Raw genomic sequence first — 18,295 nt, forward strand, 5'->3', positions numbered from 1 at the left:
CATTGTCCGCTTTGAGATGGACAACAACAGTTTGTAATGTATTGATTCTTGGCAATTCGCAGCTGAAAATGATTAACAGACTTGAACTCCCACATGGAAGGTATTATCTCTCTCAAAGGAACAGAGAAAATAAATTCCCAATTGTAGCAAAGGAAAGGGGGCTTTCATAACTGGGCACCTTGAGCAGGCAGCACATGCAAGAACATTTCAATGTGTCTGAATTCTCCAGAAAACCGCAGGTTCAGTTCTAACGCTATGTCCGTGGTGTGCGTCCTCATTGCGTCATCAGCTCAAATTTACACAAGGTTTGAGAAAGTTGTGAAAAATGGCTCCTACTTTCTTGAAATTTATCAAAACCAAAAGGAACGTGCTCTGGCCTGCTTGCTCTCCAAATCAGGATTGGAAGGAAACAGAATGACTAAAAAAAAAGGAAAAGGTTTCTGTTTGGAGAACCCATAAAGACCACACATGGAGGGTTTTAAATAAGTCATATGAAGTACACACCCAGAGAAAAAGTACTCAGTTACCTTTAATGCCTTACAATTATGAGGAAATGCATAGTGAAACACTTAATTTCAGTATAATTGGATTAGAATAATAATTTATTTTATTTTAGAAGTATATAAGTATAATTTGGATTCAAATAATTCATAATAATGTTGTAGCAGTTAATCCTGAAAAAATGATTCCAAAGTAATTAAAATAAGAATATGGTGAATGCTGAAATCTGTTGGATCAAAGTTACATTCAAGTCTTATTATTTGAACAAGAATAAATGAGCTACAATAAATCAGAGTTTACAGAGACGAATACTGAAGGAACTGGCAGTTAATCAGAATGAAGGTAATTTTCTTTCAAACTGAGTGAAAAACTCTTTTGCAGTTGCAAGTTTTTTGTCAGACAATTCTATAATTTCCAATCAAATGAAATGTTCAGAAGCCGCAATGAGTTTGGCCCTGTTACATCTTTTATTTTGCAGCGATTTAGTTTATCATCCATACATTTATCATTAAGATCTACACCTGGATGATGTGGGAACTGAAGGCACTCTATTACAAGTCACTATACATATAGTCTTCATTGTAAATTAAATCAAACTTCTAACTTGACATGACTGCTGCTAGTTTAAACTAAGGAAACGAGTTCTAAACCCCTTTCTGTCAGGGGTACTAAAGAGTATTTACCCGAAGCAATGTTCATAACTGAAAATGTGGACAGCTGAGATTTCAAAATTAAACTTTTTGGCTATATTAGCTGAAGTTCCTAGACCAGGGCATTATCTACATTGTACGTTTTTCAGGTTTAACAAAGGCTGTTTCACACAGGGCTGAATTCATCATAAAAGACTGTCTTGTCTCGTTGCTCTGACACTTGAGCAAGACCTAAAATTCACACTGAGATGTGGAAAGCCTTGGTTCATTCTTTGACAATTGTATCAATGTGTTGTAAATCAATCAATTCAATGTTTTCTTGCTCAGTTTCACAAGCAGCTTTCCAAATTACTGAGGAATACTCAGTTATTCCAGTATTTTTTTCTCGCTCTTATTGTAAGAGTTACCTTCAAAAATAAATGTCTCAGAACCTTGCCAAACTATAAAACTTCAAAGGAAACCCTCTCTACTTGATACAGAAGTGCCAGGTATAGAAAATAGGCATGTCTGATGAGATGGAACGATTAAACCCTTAGTAATCCAGTTTAATAATGGATTATTTAATCAATTAAAACATAAATCTTCAACTGTCAACTGTCTTCTTTGTTTCTTATCTGATGTATTTGTTTTTCTTGCCTTATGCCTGTGTTAAAGTGCTCTGCATCACCGCGTGAGAAGATGGCTCTATAAAAATAAATTGAATTGAACTGAATTGAAATCTTTTAATATACATATATACACGTTTTCTTACTGAAATAATTTTGAGTCTCATAAACTGATGCACTAATGATCCAGTCCTTACTGAGAAATCAAATAAACAAGCAGATAACTGCTTCATGTTGAAAATTCTAAAGGCAAATTCTTCAAATCCACATTTAATGATCGGGTATAGAGGTGATCTTATTTTATTTCATTTATTATTTTTTTATGTATGTATGTATGGATGTCAAAAATGGTGAAAATGGAATATTAATAACCATTAAAGACAACCATGGCAATGTAACCGTGCATAATTGCTCGGAGGCTAGAAATATGGTTGCCCAGCCCTGTCTTAAATAACTCATTGCATTCAATTTAAAAGGTAGTTAAGGACATGCAGAGAAGAAATGTAATAGTCCTCCTGGGGCAAATAACTTAATAAATAATTACCCACTTTGTACAAGTGAAACCTTTCTAAATATGGCATTGTCTTGCACCGCTGGCAATGTAGTGCAATGGAATGAACCCAGGCAAACAGCATGATAGATGTCTATCGCTGCTGGAAGTCCCAGGAACAGTCACTGCTCATCCATGTTTAGGTGTGTGAAATATACCCATGTGCAGCACTGCTCATGAACCATCTCTGGCTTCACACCTGGGACTGGACACCAGGAGTGGAAGCAATGACTGGAAATGGGGGGGTGAAACACACACGCATAGACGCAGACACACACACTCACACACATGCAGTCTAAGATTTGGGAACTTATTTCTTTGAGTTTGTTATTTTGGTCATTGCTGCTTTAGTCTAGCTGGAACCCTGTGAGGAGGAAATACAGAAAGTTATTTTCTTTTAATTGCCCGCTAGGAATACGCGTGGCTCCTTCAGTAAATACTCGGTCAAAAGATCAGAACTGTCTCTCTGTGTTCCTTGTCATACTTCCAAGACAGAGCCTGCTTTACAGACCCGTGTTCTTTTCATAAACATTACCGCCCGCACTTCTGTATTAGTGGAGTCATATTTAGATGACATGGAATTCATGTGGTTTCGTAATTCCATTCAACACATTGGTGAATGTGCAAAATATATTATATACATTATATGAAAGTGTTATGACTTCCTATTGTGCTCACTGCTGCTGTACACAGATCAGTTTAGCTTCACCCCCCAAAAAATGTGTAGCTGAAGTATAAACGTTTAATTTTTAGCAGTAACGCAAATTTTGGAATACCCTCTTGCCACCACCAGTTACCTTGACACGGATAGCCACGGCAGCTCCTTCTGCACTCAGCAAAGCAGTGCTCCACTCAGTAGCGTGTCAGTTCTTATTGTTAAGAGTTTCCTTAATCTTTCTTAAGAGTTTTTTGGAAGAAGCGGCTGTTTGTGTGGAAATGCAAAGCGCTTGTTTATTGTTTGGTCAGCTTCCGTGCCAGTGAAGGGATACCCACTATAAGCACTTTGTTCTTCCTGGGGGAGCAGTGTTTGCCTATTTTCTCCTCTGCACGAAGCCTGGAATCCCTCCCAGGATTGAGATTCCCCCAGAACTAGCAGAATAAACACATGTTTGGGGTCTGGGACACCTCTGCATGACTGTTTCAGCGTGGAAAGAAGCCTGCCTACTGCATGACATCTTTTGATTTCAATGATTGTTTTAATTTAAAAAATAAATCATTAAATGAATCCACTGCGTTCCTGAGTTTAATTTGTAAACAATTGTTTTCTTTGTGAATCCAGCTTTGCTTGAGTAAACAGACCCCACCGTGGTCGCTATAGCTATAACCAAGAACAGAAAAATAGCAGCTTTAATTCCATGTCCTATTTCAACAATGATCCAGCTGCAAACAGTACATTACATACTTTCTTAGGAGTCATTCAATAGTGATTTATTAGGAAGAAAATAATAAACATATACAGGTTTTGAGTAGATGAATGCGTCCCATGTATGTTCCTTCACCACATCCAGCGCGGTAACAACTTCTTAGGTACTGAGGGACCCAACATATTTGCAACAGCACTCAACTGAGTTATACACCAACACTGGAGGGTGGGGCATCATGGCTGCTAGGAGACTTGGGATGACATGTCCCCTTCCCACTTGTGCCTAATACAAGTTTTGCTTGTGTCTTGGATCATTTCCTCCTTCCAATGACCCAGACATCATAGCAGTGCAAAACTGGAATTGGGCCACATGTGAAAGATGAAAAACCCAAAAGCCCAAATAAGGCTTTATGTGAAAGTGAGTTTCCTTAAACCATATGTTTTTATTTCTCCTTTTTTTCGGAGGGTAGTGTTACATGTCAATGACTGTTTATGCGTGCTTTTACAGACCTCCTCCAGTAAAGAGCTTCCCCTTTGACTTGTCATGCCAGGCGAGTCAGTGATTTATAGCATTGGAGGAAGTATGTCAGAGCCCTGCAGTACCCAACAGGTGTTTATCTTGTGTCCAGCCACATGGTTGGAACGACTGGGTCTGCCCTGGAGTCGGTCTCTGCCCAGCAGACGGGTCGAAATCGCATGCCAAACGCCCCACAGGAAAATTCTTCTCAAGTGAAGCTGTGTCTTCTGTCTCAGGCCAGCATCTTTAAAGAGATTCCCCGTTTTCCCCCTTTCCTTTATTGAGGAAGCATGGCACCCTGGCTCCGCTGCCTGACATGAGTAATCTGTTTATGGATTGGATGTCATGTCCCAGTGACCCTTAAGTAAACCCGCTCGTTATTGGGTGATCAAAGCACTGACATCACCCTGGCCGGAATGGCTGTTTGTTTTTGCGGGGAATCTGGCCGAGGCTACATGACTGAAAGCAGACTTCCGATTCAGTCAGCTTCAACATCTGGGACAGGGCTATGATGTCAAGTTGTGTGCCTGAATCCCATTATGTGTTAGATTAGCACATAAACAATCCCTGTCAAGGAGGCTGGGCTCCGATCATTAGTTATGATACGTTATACTTGCTCTTTCAAGCCAGCAATACCACCCGGACACTTTTGAAGGAACCAGACGAAGTCCATATTGCTTTTTCACTTCTGCTTCTTGTTCATATTCTTTACTAATTTAGAATGTGGCAGCTATGAATTCTATTAGGAGCAGCACAACAAATTCAGGATGCTGCAATAATAACACGGCATTTAGTAATAACCCCCAGCCTGGCAATAAAGTTCAAATTAATGGTGATTGTCTAGTGTGTGGGTCTAGTCAACAAAGTTAGTGTGAGGTTGTCAAACAAACCCCTTGGAAAAAAAAAAAACAAACAAACCAATACTGTTATGTAATAAATAACACAAAGCCTGGGAGTCTTCATGCTGAAGGAGTAAAAATCATTTGCTGGGACTAATTATAGAAGGTCAGGAACCAATTAAGTGATAGAAAAAAAGAGAGAAAATCCTTGATATACTTTCCCCCTTATGAGTTTACAGAAACGAGTATGATTTTGCAATGTGCCTCTTGACAGCTCATGGACTGTGTTCAGACCTTTCCAGTAAATGCCGTAAAGACACTTTTTTCAGTCGGACTCAAGTCCAAGCCTTGCAGAAATGTAGGGCTTAAGTCCACTGCGAGGGGAAAGGAAAAAAAAAAAAAAAAAAAAAAAACTGGCTTTCAGCAAGGCTTACCCCTTTGCAATTGCACCTCCTTATCTACCACATCTTTCCACATTTGGACTTGATATAACATTATGTTCTTTTCTTTGTTACGGCCACAACACGTTTGAAGGCCAAGTTGGATGGCGCAGTACAAACTGATTAGAGGGAAGCAATAAACAGGCTTACAAGCTCAGTGTACAGATGGACAGAGTAAATGAGGGGTTATGCAAAAGAGATAAACAGATCTTCAGTAAGCCCAAGTGATCACAAGCACACCAATATATCCTACACTCAGTATAATTTTATCTTCTCAGCAGGTGCCTATGCTTATAGTAACCTGCACAGTTTCACACTTGTGTGCTCTGCACAGCTGGAACAGCGCTGTGGGTTTTGAAAGAGCTCAAATACACCTCCCCTCCAGGGGATTGAAGCCTGCGACCGTGACGGCGGTGATGCGGTGTGTGGCTGCACGCTCCTGGGGGAACAGGCAGCGGAAGACTACCCTCATTCGTTCACGCTCATCTGAAGCTCATTTAGTGCTCTGAGCTTCTGATTCCCCTCGACAGGCTAATTGACTGCTTCAGCGTGTACCACGTCTCACAGGTGGCCTTCCGGTTCTCCTTCCTCCAGTACAGAGCGATGTCAAGGCCTTATTACTCGGCCTGAGCTTTGTCATCCCTCTCCCTGTAGTTCCCTCTCTTTCCATATGTATTTCACACAGCAAAAGCAAGAAAGCAAATGTTGCTTTTCACACAAATAACAAAAGTCTCATTCTGGAAAGGATACCTTGCTCCTGAATGCTGGGTGGTCCAGGCGGTGCCCATTTCTGGTCATGGAAGACTGGAGTTCTGCATACTTGAGTGCTACTCTGACCTACTACTCTAACCTACTAGTGTTACACATATCACTTTACGAGCGAACTGCTTTTCCCAGGTCAGACCACGTTCATGATTTAAATGTAACCAGTAAATCCGTTTTCATCACTTGAATATGTACGGGTGCAGAGAGGGCGGCAATAACTGACCCTACGGTGACCTCTTCGGCCATGTGAGGCAGCATAACAGTGCAGGACTGCGCGATCCTTTGACCAAAGATGGCGAAGAAATGGCAGTGCATCCTGTGAGCACAAGACTGATCCAAGATGCCTGGACCAAAGTATCGCCGGGTTGAGGCAGTGACCTCAATGGGCCCGCACACTCCCATATCATGCCAAAGAACTATACGCGTGCTCTTTCGAACATATGAGTAAAACGATCAGATTCATATGCCTTTAGGGATAAGGTATGGATGAAAATACTGACTTGAATAAATAAACTGAAGAACCCACTCCAGGTAACAGATTTTTAAAAATATGTAAAATACTGCTGTTGTTACCACAGCAAACGAAGAAACAAGCAACTGTGTCTTGTTTTTGAGAGCCATCTTGTGGACATGCTCTTCATTACAGTGTTAATAAGGCAAACATAGATAGATAGATAGATAGATAGATAGATAGATAGATAGATAGATAGATAGATAGATATTTTACCAGAATAAATTATCACATTATTACTGGGGTAAATTCAGTTACATCAAATGAATAGTACAGTACTTTGATTCATTAGCAATGGGGTGCAACCTTAGTACTAGTTTAAAATTAGTGAATATGGAGGTGGAGTAGTGCTCAAGGTTCCTTGAGATAATAATGTAAGAACACCCTGTTGTATAAATGGGGCACTATAAAGTTATACAACTTTTATGTATACAGTATATTTCATATTTCTATAACACTTTTAGTCACCCTGACCAAAAGAGTTTAATAAATAAAGGTTCATAACAATACTATATTATTATTATTATTATTAATATTATTATTACTGGCTTGCGCTGGGGAAGGCAACTGGTGAAGTTAGTTCATCTGCACTATTGTGACAATATCTACGTGTTTGTATGAGCAGCCTGCAGTCACCTGAGGTGCACAACTACCCTGCAACTGACTGTAATTAGCTGCCCCCTCACAAAAAAAATGGAAGAAGGAAAGATGCATTTGACTGTGCTGTACGTCTTTACCTGTTTCCACCTTGGAGTGGTCTGTCCTCTCCGTCACCTTCTCCTGGCTGATGAGGTAATCTACAATGCGAACCCCGATAGGGGGCTCCGTGTGGTTCCACTCCATGACCACCATTGAGCTGCTGGGCTCGAACATGTGGGAGAGCTTTAGCCTAAGACACAGAGAACAAGGCGGTGGGTCACTCTGAGACCCGAGCGCCAGTCGTCACCACATTCACTGAGGAAAAAGAAATTCAGCTTGGAGTCTGGGCCAAGAGCTCTGCTGCAAAGTCCAATTTAATATCTAAGGCAATTAACTTGTGCTTGAACATAATGAAAATTAAATCAAAAATTTAATTATGGTTTCAGCTCTAGTCTTATATTTACTTAAATATGATGCATTAATCTGAAAAACACTGGTAATGATTTTTACATATTTATTTTAATATTCACATACACTTGAATAAACAACATTATTAATTTTATACAACCTTAATATCTTTGTGGACAAAGCGTAAAGTAAGAAAAAGTTCATTGCGAGCTCTGCAAATTATAGTGAAGTGCCAAGGTGAAATCAATCCAAAAAGGGAAGTAAAACACATACATGTGGTATAACTGTTTCCAGATTTTTTTTTTTTTTTTTTACGCTTGAGTATTTCTGGCCAGGTGAACACAGAAAGAAGTGGTCTGGTTGGTTGTTGTTGTCCACCTTCCAAGAGCGATTAAAAATCCATGCTGTCTGTAATGCTGTCCAGTGTCCAACTGGCTACAGGGGACACACTGGACTCAACCACATCAGCAATACACAGTAGACTCGCCTGCAATCATCAGCAGTAAAAATGTGCTGTATGAGCATTGATAGACTTTTATCTATACTGTCATATGCCTACATCAGCCCCTTCTGCACATCTGGCAATGCCACCTCATTTACATAAAGGAAAGAAGTAAAATTCAATCTGAATGTGTAAAAACATGTGTCATAACAAGCATGCATGTTAATGGCAGGTTTAGACATGCTAGCTAGGAATTCCACAGTGATTTGATCAGCCCGGTCCACTTGGGAAATCAGATGGATGCGTAATGCCAGAGGCCTTAAACGGAGCTGTCCTTAACGAAAGATAAAAAAGAAATAAGCAGCTGTAATGGCTATTCGTCACGCTGCAAGCTACGCACACAGTCTCCGAGAGGAGCAGTACGCAATCCCAGGATCTTACACTGGTAAACCCAACCTGCACAAGCTGAATAGACCCGCAGTGAGTGCTTATCCCTCTAGTCTCACCTCTCCACTGCTGCTGAAAACCCAGACAGAATAGGAAAATGAAGTGCGTCACAACTATGTTCCTGATCCACTCGAGAGCTGTGCCGTTTCCCTTTATTTTATTTTACGATTTAGACATTTCCTTTTCTAATCTTTTTAATAATTACTCTGTGACTTTCTCTCTTGTGGCATTGAAAAGCAGAAACTTTTTAAACCGCCCTGCCGTGACCCACCTCCCATGACTTAGAGACAGCGACATATTCAAGGTACTTATTTAAAAAAGAACAAAGTAACATCCTTGACTACTATGCACTGCTTGCACAGCATTCTCTGAAATTGGACATTTAATTTGACTTACATTACTCTGAATGCAGAATTTTGTATACTCTACAATGTAAAACTGTTTTCACTGTTGTATTCCAGGTAATATGAGAAATGTTTTCATTTACCTCTGGCCCGTAGGAAGGAATCTTGAGTCAAGGGAAGTGGAGATGGAGAGTGCATACTAGTATAAGTACCTCATGTCCCTTTTCTTCACTTTTGTTTCATCAATAACATTTTGCAATCAAATACTGAAACTCTCTTTTTCAAAAACATCCTAACAAATGCCAACCAAACTATGCATTGTACATTAGCAAATACGGTTTGAGTAGATATTAAACTGCTCTGCGGGGAACAAGAGGAAAATGGAACGTGACTTGTCCAAGTATCACCATAATTTGTTCAACAAGTCCAGTATGCTGTCTTGTCAAATCAACATAATGAGTTTAAATTCAACTTTCAAATACAGTACAAGTCAAAAGTTTATCTGCTGTTTCTTTTTTCTTCCATGAGGCATTCATTTTTGAGCTGGAAATAATGCAGCATTTCTTCCCAGCTCTTCCACAGCAATTCCAGGAGGACACTTTGCTGTCACTCTTCTGTCCAGTTTGTCCTAAACAGGTATTGCTAAGGTTGCCCCGGTGTACTCAAACTTCTGACTGTACTGCGTTCTCTGAACGTTGCGTATGGACATCATCCAAGTGTGTCATTTATTGTTTGGAACCACCACATTCAATGGAGTAAAACAAGCTGACTCTTTCTCCCTGGTCTTGACTGATGGTTTGTAACAGTTTGCTATTTATAACCCTGTCTATTTATACATTTACTTATGTATCTGAGACTTTTCAGCAAAGTAACTGACAACGTTAAGCTACCTACAACTTTTCACCTATTTATACAGGTGAGTAATTCAAAAAGAGCATTTCACAGTAAGTACTTTGCTGAAAGGTACAACAGCTTGAGGTGGGATTCAAAGGTGCAACCTTTGAGTCCAAAGGTAGCAGCATTAACCACTACACTACCTGCTGTCTTGTATTGGGGGTATGGTATTCCTGTATTGAGTTCCGCTGACTGCCGCTTTCCTTTCCCAGACACCCTTGCAAAGCGCACGTCTTTGCAATTCGGCTCTTTAAGAAAGCAGATGATGGCTCATTCGTCCAAATTTTGCGGCCATGTTTGCATAATCATTTCTTCCGACGCGAAAAACGGACTTAAAAATAAGATTACTGGCAAACGTGTCCACCTTTCGGTTGCGGCAGCAGAAATCAGGAGAAATGAAACTTTAAACAAACCAAGTAATTGTAAATAAATACAGTTCCCTTGCATAGATACCGGAAATTTCTCTGACTAATTTTGAAACGCTTGCTTCTTGAAAGGAAAATCGAAGGTATCGCTCTGTCCAAAAGCATCATGACTGCAGCACTGGAAGATGAACAGTGGCAGCTTCTGGAAGCTCATAACCGCATTGATTTTTTTTTTTCCCCTGCCATTCATTGACGATTACACAGAGGTGAGTAAGCAGCACTGTGGCCTATCTACGAAAATCCGAGCTGTCAGTAGCTGGTACTTTTCATCAATACAGCTGACTGGAATTGATTCCCTGGAACATTCCGGGTTGTACAACACATTGCATGAAATAGCATACAAAAGAAACAACTGAAAAGTGTGCCTTCCGGCACGTAGTGGGTGGGGCCATCCACAGCATCAATCTCCCCTGGATTTGCACCTACGTGGGCTGGGGCAGTGGAGCGCAGGTGGGCAGCCCGTCGGCACCAAAGGCACTCGAATCGCAGCGGCACCAGTCGTCGATGACGTCGCCCTTCCCAGAGCACCATAGCATGCTCGTCATGGCCTCCTGCAGCGCCTGCAGCAGATGGAGAGGAGGCCGTTGAGGGGCGGGACGTACTTAGAGAGCTCACCAAGAAATGTAGAGCCAGCAGAGCCTTACCATGGCTCCAGCTGGCAAAACTCACTGTTAAAAGAAAGCAGCTGGCATCGGCTATTTACTTATATATTCACTTATTGGATTAAATAAATAAATCAGAAAACAAAAATTGAGGTTTAACAGATGTATCAAATTCTTTCTTATAACCTTCCCTGTAAACTGGGGATTTGATGGAATTTTACAAAATACATTGAATACGTCTTCACTTTTTTCACTGTGTGATTCCAATCTCCGACCGGCAGCGCGCTTCCTAGATACTTTTTCTGACGCTATAATCGGGAGTGTGAGTGTCACCTGCCTGCTCTGCTTTTAGAGGTGGTAAATGATAAGTAAAAACACTTCTCTCTGTGCGGGGTTCCTGACTCTTAAGCAACGCATCAGAGAATCGATGCAGAGCTGGAGTGTGGTACATTTGACAGACTCACAGGCCATGTCCAAATAAGCTGCCAGGCCCTTAACCAGAATACCAGGAGACCATTTTGATGACAAATCCCCAGGAATGTACCAGTTCTGTGTATTAGTCATGCTTAATTCATACATTAATTATGTTTTCTTACTTTAATTTGTGCTGGAGCAGAGCTAACATCTACTAATTAAACCTATATCCATTTATAATACTGTTCATTGGTGGATAAGAGCCAAGCTAATTAATTCAAACCTTGGTAGGTTTTGCATCTTGCTTAGATCTTCAATTAACTTACAAACGCATTGTTTGTGTTTTGCACAGATTGCGTCACAGGAGATTTTATTCTCCTCACTAACCGCACGTTTGCTTTAAGCACATTTGTAATGGCAAATACATTGTTAAGACTTTTACACTGCTATATGATGGTAACAGTACTTAATGTGATGTACTGTTGCTTAATCTTCACAGTTTTTTCAAAGACCATGTTTTGTATAACCCTGCAAATCCCTTTGGTTAATGTGTTGATGAGACAATAAAACCTACATGGCATATGCTATAGTCTTTATTAGCTAGGGTACAAATGCTTTATTTGCTTGGTGGATCTCCCCTATAGAAGAAAAATAATTGTTATGAATTTCAAAACCTGGAAGGCTTATATATATATATTTTTTTTTTTTTTTTTTTTTTTTTTTAATTTAAGGGAAGCGTGATGGCATGGCGGGTTTGGCCTGTGCCTGCTCTCTGGCGGGTCTGGGGTGCGAGTCTTGCTTGGGTGCCTTGTGACAGATTGGCATCCCATCTTGGGTGTGTCACTTCCCCCTCTGGCCTTGTGCCGTGTTGCCGGGTAAGGCTCCAGTTCGCCGCGACCCCGTTTGAGACAAGCGGTTTCAGACAGCGTGTGTATTTATTTATTGGAACTGAAAAGAGCTTCCTACACGCCTTCTGGCCCCACCTGGACAGTGTCGTTGTTAGAGACCAGCTCGTAGAGCGGGGCGGCCTTGGTGATCTGGAGGAGGACGGGCTCAGACGGACGACTTGGCCCGGGGCTCATGTGGCACAGGTGGCAGGACTGGGGGCACTGGCCCTGGCTGGTGCAGTCCATGCGAACGCCAGCCGCCATGCGCTTGGCACCTGAGTCCAGCAGGCTGGCGATGTAGGCCGGGAATGTTAGCGTCCTGGGTTCTTTGTCCCGCTCCTCAGATTCATCCGACGGGGAGTTCCCTGCAAGGACAAAAACATGACTGTGAGGAATTCGAGGGCTGCGGAACCACTGTCATTCCACAGTTAAAACATTCACTGCAAATACACCTTGCGTTACACTACACATTTACTGTTACGTCAAAAACTTTAATTTAAAATTTTAAAAGAAAATTAAAATTTCCCTACGCAAAAAAAAAATGTGAAGTGTTGCTGCATGTAGATTCAGCTCAAACTAAACAATTGGCAGCAAGTCAGCTTACGAAGCACAATATTTCTGAGCAAATTTGGTGAAAAGAGTATGTAGGTTATCATCAGCACTGTCCAGATAGCAGCACAAACATATTATTTAATAGCTTATCAAATATGTGTAGAGAAAGCCCTAGTTTTAGCAAAATGTTTCCTAAATCTAGAGATCCAGATAACATTCTATAATGCATCTACGGCTCAACTTTTCCCCGTACAAAAGTGCAATGAAGCGATGGCAAACGCTACTCGAGGGTGGATTAGGCTGGATGGAAAAGCTCTGCCGAGGTCGTGTCTGAATGTATGGACACGAAACAAAGTACAGCAGGAAATCAGAAACTACACATTAGAGAACAGGTAAGGATGAGGGATCTTCAAATTGCTCATCTGATCAAATTTTCAACTGGAGGGTGTCGCAGAGCTGCGAGTTGTGTTGTTCGACAGCTTTCCGGCGCTGTCCGTGGGGCGTGTATCTTTCATCGGTGCGGGCCGAAACAAGGGCATTGGCACTGGCACTGTCTGGGAGCTAAACTGGGCAAGTGGGGGGTGAAGGGTGGGGGTGATTTGAGTGATGAAGCTGGGCTGGGTATCTGATCTAAATGACCACCGAACAGCTGGCAGGGTACCGACCGACCACCTTTGGGCCCCGGCACTGAAGACACAGGCCTACGCACAAGAGCATGAAGGAGAACCGAATGTGTCCGCTGCCTGGTCAGCCGAGCACTCGCTGGTCTTACATTTTAAACACGAGTGATTTGCCGGCAGGAGAACGGATCTCAGTGTGTGGATGAACCCCGAGAAACACACAGTAATCTTTGGAATAATAATGGGAAAGAAAAGAAACTAGCCCTTATTGCAGGGGTTTTAATGAGAAATCTGTGCCTCTCCAGTCACTAATGTAGAATGGTAGCAAAGGAGGTCTAATGCAGCACATGATTGTGTGACAGGGATATTTGAAGAAACAGTTCTAGCTCTCCCTGGGGAAACGGTCTGAATACACTTGTATTTTACGGGAAACTATCCAGAGGGTAATGGTATCATTAGTGCTCATTCTGTGTTTGCACCACACACACAGACGCACACACACAATGTCTACAACCACTTGTCCCGAGCAGGGTCCCGGCAAGCTGGAGCCTAACCCGACAATGCGGGGCGCAAAGGACACGCACTGGATAGGACACCAGTCCGCCACAAGGCACCCCAAGCAGGACTTGAGCCCAAGACCCCCCCCATTATGTGTATTTCTTTGCCATACTTTCAACTCAGCTCTCTTTTTTTAACCGTCCCTGAATTACGCCTGTCTATGATTATATTTATGGAACTATATTTCTGAAGTTACCTGAGATATATTTTAACTGTGCTCGCACCAATATTTCGGTGAAGTTAAACTTATCTTGTCTATAGGCAAGCTTTGTAATTTGCACAATTTAAGTTTATTGAATATTTTTGAACAATTCGAAAACAAAAAGCAAAAAAGAGAGACATGAGTGATAAAGTCAACCCTATTAATATCAGTACCAGATACTGACATCATGTATTCTCACACAGAGATGCGCAAAGGTTTTTAAGTACATAATAGCACTGACAATATTTTAAAAAAGAAAAAACACATAGTTTTGGTCCTTTTTTTAAAGTGTTAAGACGGAGGAGAGTGACAAAAAAGAAAAGGAAACCTGTGAGATACAAATCTGCAAATTACAAGACTTAACTGTAATTTGTTAGAAAGGCAAATTATGAAAGTTAGTAAATGAAACTTTTTTTTTTCAGTGCAATTGTTCTTGTAAAAGAGACAGCATGTAAGAAGTGTGAAATCTGTATCTGAGCACTCTAACGCAGGCTACACAAAAATGAAATAGGTTTAAATATTACCACATATACTATAGCATGCACTGTATATACAGCGGCACATATTACAGACTGACAGCATCGAGACTGACAATAGTCCTATTGACTCTGATGACTGTGAGACATATTTACCCGAAAGCTTCCAGGTTTCTGGTTGTCTTAGCATGTTGAAGAACTTCTCTGCTCCTGCTGTAGTACCCTTGATCAAAGTACTTACCCAGAACTGATACAGCAAAAATTACTCAGCTGAATAAATAGATAAACCGGTGTAAATAACTTAGTAAATAAGGATAACATTGTCGGGTGCCTTGGACGAAGGCATCAGCTAAAAGACGACAGCGAACGTGAACTGGTGCATGGGAAAGCGGCGGTAGGCAGCCGCCCTGAAAGAGCAAACCCAGCCGACAGATGGCAGTGGGGTACTGCCTTATTTAAAAGTCAAACCAGCTGGACATACATATTGTCAATACCCTTCTAGAAATCACATTTACCATAATCTCATTTGACTGTTACAATGTTCAACAGCATTACAAATTAGAAAATTATATCCTAGAGATTCAGTGGGGCATTGTGTTGATGGCAGGGATTGGCATGATAATCACTAATAACCTACAGTTCATTCAGTAAAGAAGGCATCATGAAAAAAACATTACACAAAGACATCCTCGCCATCCAGTGACCAAATCAATGTCGAGATTTTTTGACCGGAACACTCTCTATCACTTCTGTATTCATACTACTGGTGTGGAACCACAAGGCATATTGTCCTTTCCTGCACACATCACGTTTATAAGAATGCGGTAAATGGTGTCACGCAGTAGACGTCTCGTGGGCTCGTGGAGTATGTGTGATTTCCCCAAGAGCACAAAGCCAGGACTGTGATACACAGGCTCCTTCGCAGGGCACGTACGGCTCACACTGCATCAACGGCACCTCCGCCACAAATCCCGTCGCTTCCTAAAGTGCCAGGGAGTCAGTGTCTTTTAGCATCCCTGACAGCTGTGGTATTTACCGCTCCTGCATTTAGCCAAGTTATCTTTCCGCTCCTTGTCAATACCTCCTCAAGGAACTGGAAGCAAGGGGACGGAGGGAGGGGGTAAAATAAAGCATGTAAACGTCGGCGCCGTCCGGGCTAATAAAAGGCAGGAGTTGCGCGTTTTCACCAAGCTCGGTCCGCACGGCACACTTCAAATGCTCCCGCATTTGATTTATCTCCGCAGTTTGGGCGCAAGCGGGCTGCGGCGGCAGCTAACAGCTTTCTCGGGGTGCCTAATGGAAGCTTTCGAAGCAGCCGCAGACCGACAGGCGATAGCGCCTGCGTTCATTCCCCGCTGATTGGGCCTGCCTGCCGACTCAGAGAAGAGTGACATCTTGTTTACAGGTGATGCGAATCGCTGCCTGCGTGCAGCCCCCCCCCCCCCCCCCCCCCCATCCCCTAGGCCCCTCAATCAAACACCCGTCACTGGGGTAATTAAAGTCGAAAAGGACACGAGGGCACGGGGAAGCTGGGTGGGGGTGGCCTGCGGCGCATTCTTCAAGAGGCCCCGCTGAAGGGCTCACGCTTGGAAGCCCAGGTGTGGGGAAGCAGCACCCTTTAGTGAGGTATTTAACCTCGATTGCTCCAGTAAAAGTCCAGCTGTATAAATGGGTTACAGAAAATCAAGCGTGCTTCGGGTCTAGCTCTGGATACACATACTGTACTTTGGGAAGACGGCGATGTAAACAGTCTTTGCACCACATATTTAATTGGGAGGGGGAAAAAAAATCAGCAAATAAATTAAATTAAAACATTTAATCAAAACCAAATGTAACAGATAATAAATTAATGCAAGACTTTAATATCCGCAATAAGACGGTAGTGGTTAGAAGCATTGCCTTGCAAACAAAAGACCTGGGCTGGAATCCCACCTCCTGTACTACCCTTGAGCAAGGTACTTACTCTGAATTGCTCCAGTAAAAATTGCCCAGCTGTAAAAATGGGTAAATCGTAGTAAGTAGCTGAGTGTACAAACGTAGCATTGCAAGTTGCTTTGGAGAAAAGCAACAGTCAAATGAATTATTAATAATATCCAGTGACCAAAGTCAAAAGTCAGCTATGAAAATTAGCACGTAATCTAATTCATTGCAGGTTTACGGTTGTTAAATTTGTGCGGATTTATGGATACACAGATTTAGGTATAGTGGATTTGCGAAAAAGCAAAGCCAGAGCGCCCCGTGAAGGGGGTGATGCTAATTGTACTTTGTCTGCATTTAAGCGTGCACAATCGGCTACGAAGGGGAGATGAATCACAGTAACGGCGCTACAATTATAGAGATAGCTTCCCTGGGATCTTGGCATGGGCTCTAGATCGCACCCGTGCCACTTGAGAGCCAGCAGGTGTTTCGCAGAGAATTTACACTGAATGTGATTATATCCCTCCATGTGTCGTTCATGGCTGCCACACAAAAAGAAAAGAAAAAAAAAAAAACACTTTAAACAAATGCACATTTTCTGCAGACACTCAGAACAAACTTTTATTGTATTCAGTTTCACATGCTCTCGCACTCCGGATGAAATATACCAACACACAGTCACATGGAAGGAACCCAACTCAGGAACCCCATACCGGTGCGCTGGATTAACCTGGTATAAATTTGGAATTCTGCGCTTGCCTCTCCATTGACCAAGTGACACATACCTTGTCCTTGACAATTAGGGCTTGAGATTGCCCACTTGACGCTTGGGTTGGGAGCCACTTGAGACGTGACTGTTCCGACACGACCGCCTGCATTTATCACCGCGCGTATCGTCTTCCCATTCCCGGGAACTATGAGTTCTGAGCCTGTGATGCAGCGGTAATATCAGACCACTAGAAATGAACTTTAAGGAGCTGCAAAGGTGCATGAGTGTTGCGCTTGTGTCACACACCTGAGATCATTCATCCGGGAAAGAAGACACAGGGATCCTACACTTCCATGTGAATTGTGGTATGAAATCTGCGCATAACAGAGTCCACATGTAGGGTGTCCCCAAACCAGGTGAGATCCTACTTTATAGAGGGGGGTCCACTTCTAACTGGGAGGAGGTGGTCTTTTTTACTGAAGAAGAAATTAATTATGGGAAGGAATCCACCGGGGGGGGGGGGGGGGGTGTCTGTCCCGACCTCCAAAATGAATAATAGGGGCCAAGTGCTTCCCACTACATCAGTTTTCCGTCTGCAGCTCCCATTCTGTCAGGCAGACGGCGAGGGCGCCCGGTGTTGACATGGCAACTGGCTGCCACCGTTCGTCCTTAGTCTCCGCCCAAAGTGCACCATACGTGCACGCGCGCGCGCACACACACACACACACACACACACACACACGCGCGCGCGCAGACACACACATTCAGGCATTCCTTTATAAAATCCCCGTCATAATTTCCCTTGACAACGTGAGATGGACGGCTGCTGTCTCCTTCCCGCTCCAGACAGTGAGTCTTCTCCGTTCTGCCATAGCTGCCGTTTACAGGCAGGCCGCTGAAGCCGACCGAGACAAGCATAGTAAGCTGTATAAATGGGTTTTGGGGAACGAACAACGACAATTAAATCAGCATCTCAGGATATAAATATGAGTCTCCCATCCCCGTCCACGCACTTTTT

The 18,295-nt window shown here is 42.5% G+C and overlaps 1 protein-coding gene across 3 annotated transcripts in view; it reads right to left on the bottom strand.

The window, feature by feature from the left end:
- astn1 (astrotactin 1) overlaps window positions 1-18,295 on the bottom strand; it is a 281,101-nt gene that overhangs the window by 23,841 nt on the left and 238,965 nt on the right. For all 3 annotated transcript variants that reach the window (XM_029250461.1, XM_029250460.1, XM_029250459.1), the window contains 3 exons: window positions 12,340-12,608; window positions 10,767-10,900; window positions 7,479-7,630 (listed from right to left, as the gene is read on the bottom strand). In XM_029250461.1, the coding sequence (XP_029106294.1) occupies window positions 7,479-7,630; window positions 10,767-10,900; window positions 12,340-12,608 (555 nt within the window). The remainder of the gene's footprint in view (window positions 1-7,478; window positions 7,631-10,766; window positions 10,901-12,339; window positions 12,609-18,295) is intronic.

The sequence above is a fragment of the Scleropages formosus genome, chromosome 3 (genome assembly GCF_900964775.1).
Source record: "Scleropages formosus chromosome 3, fSclFor1.1, whole genome shotgun sequence".
Lineage (NCBI taxonomy): Eukaryota > Metazoa > Chordata > Actinopteri > Osteoglossiformes > Osteoglossidae > Scleropages > Scleropages formosus.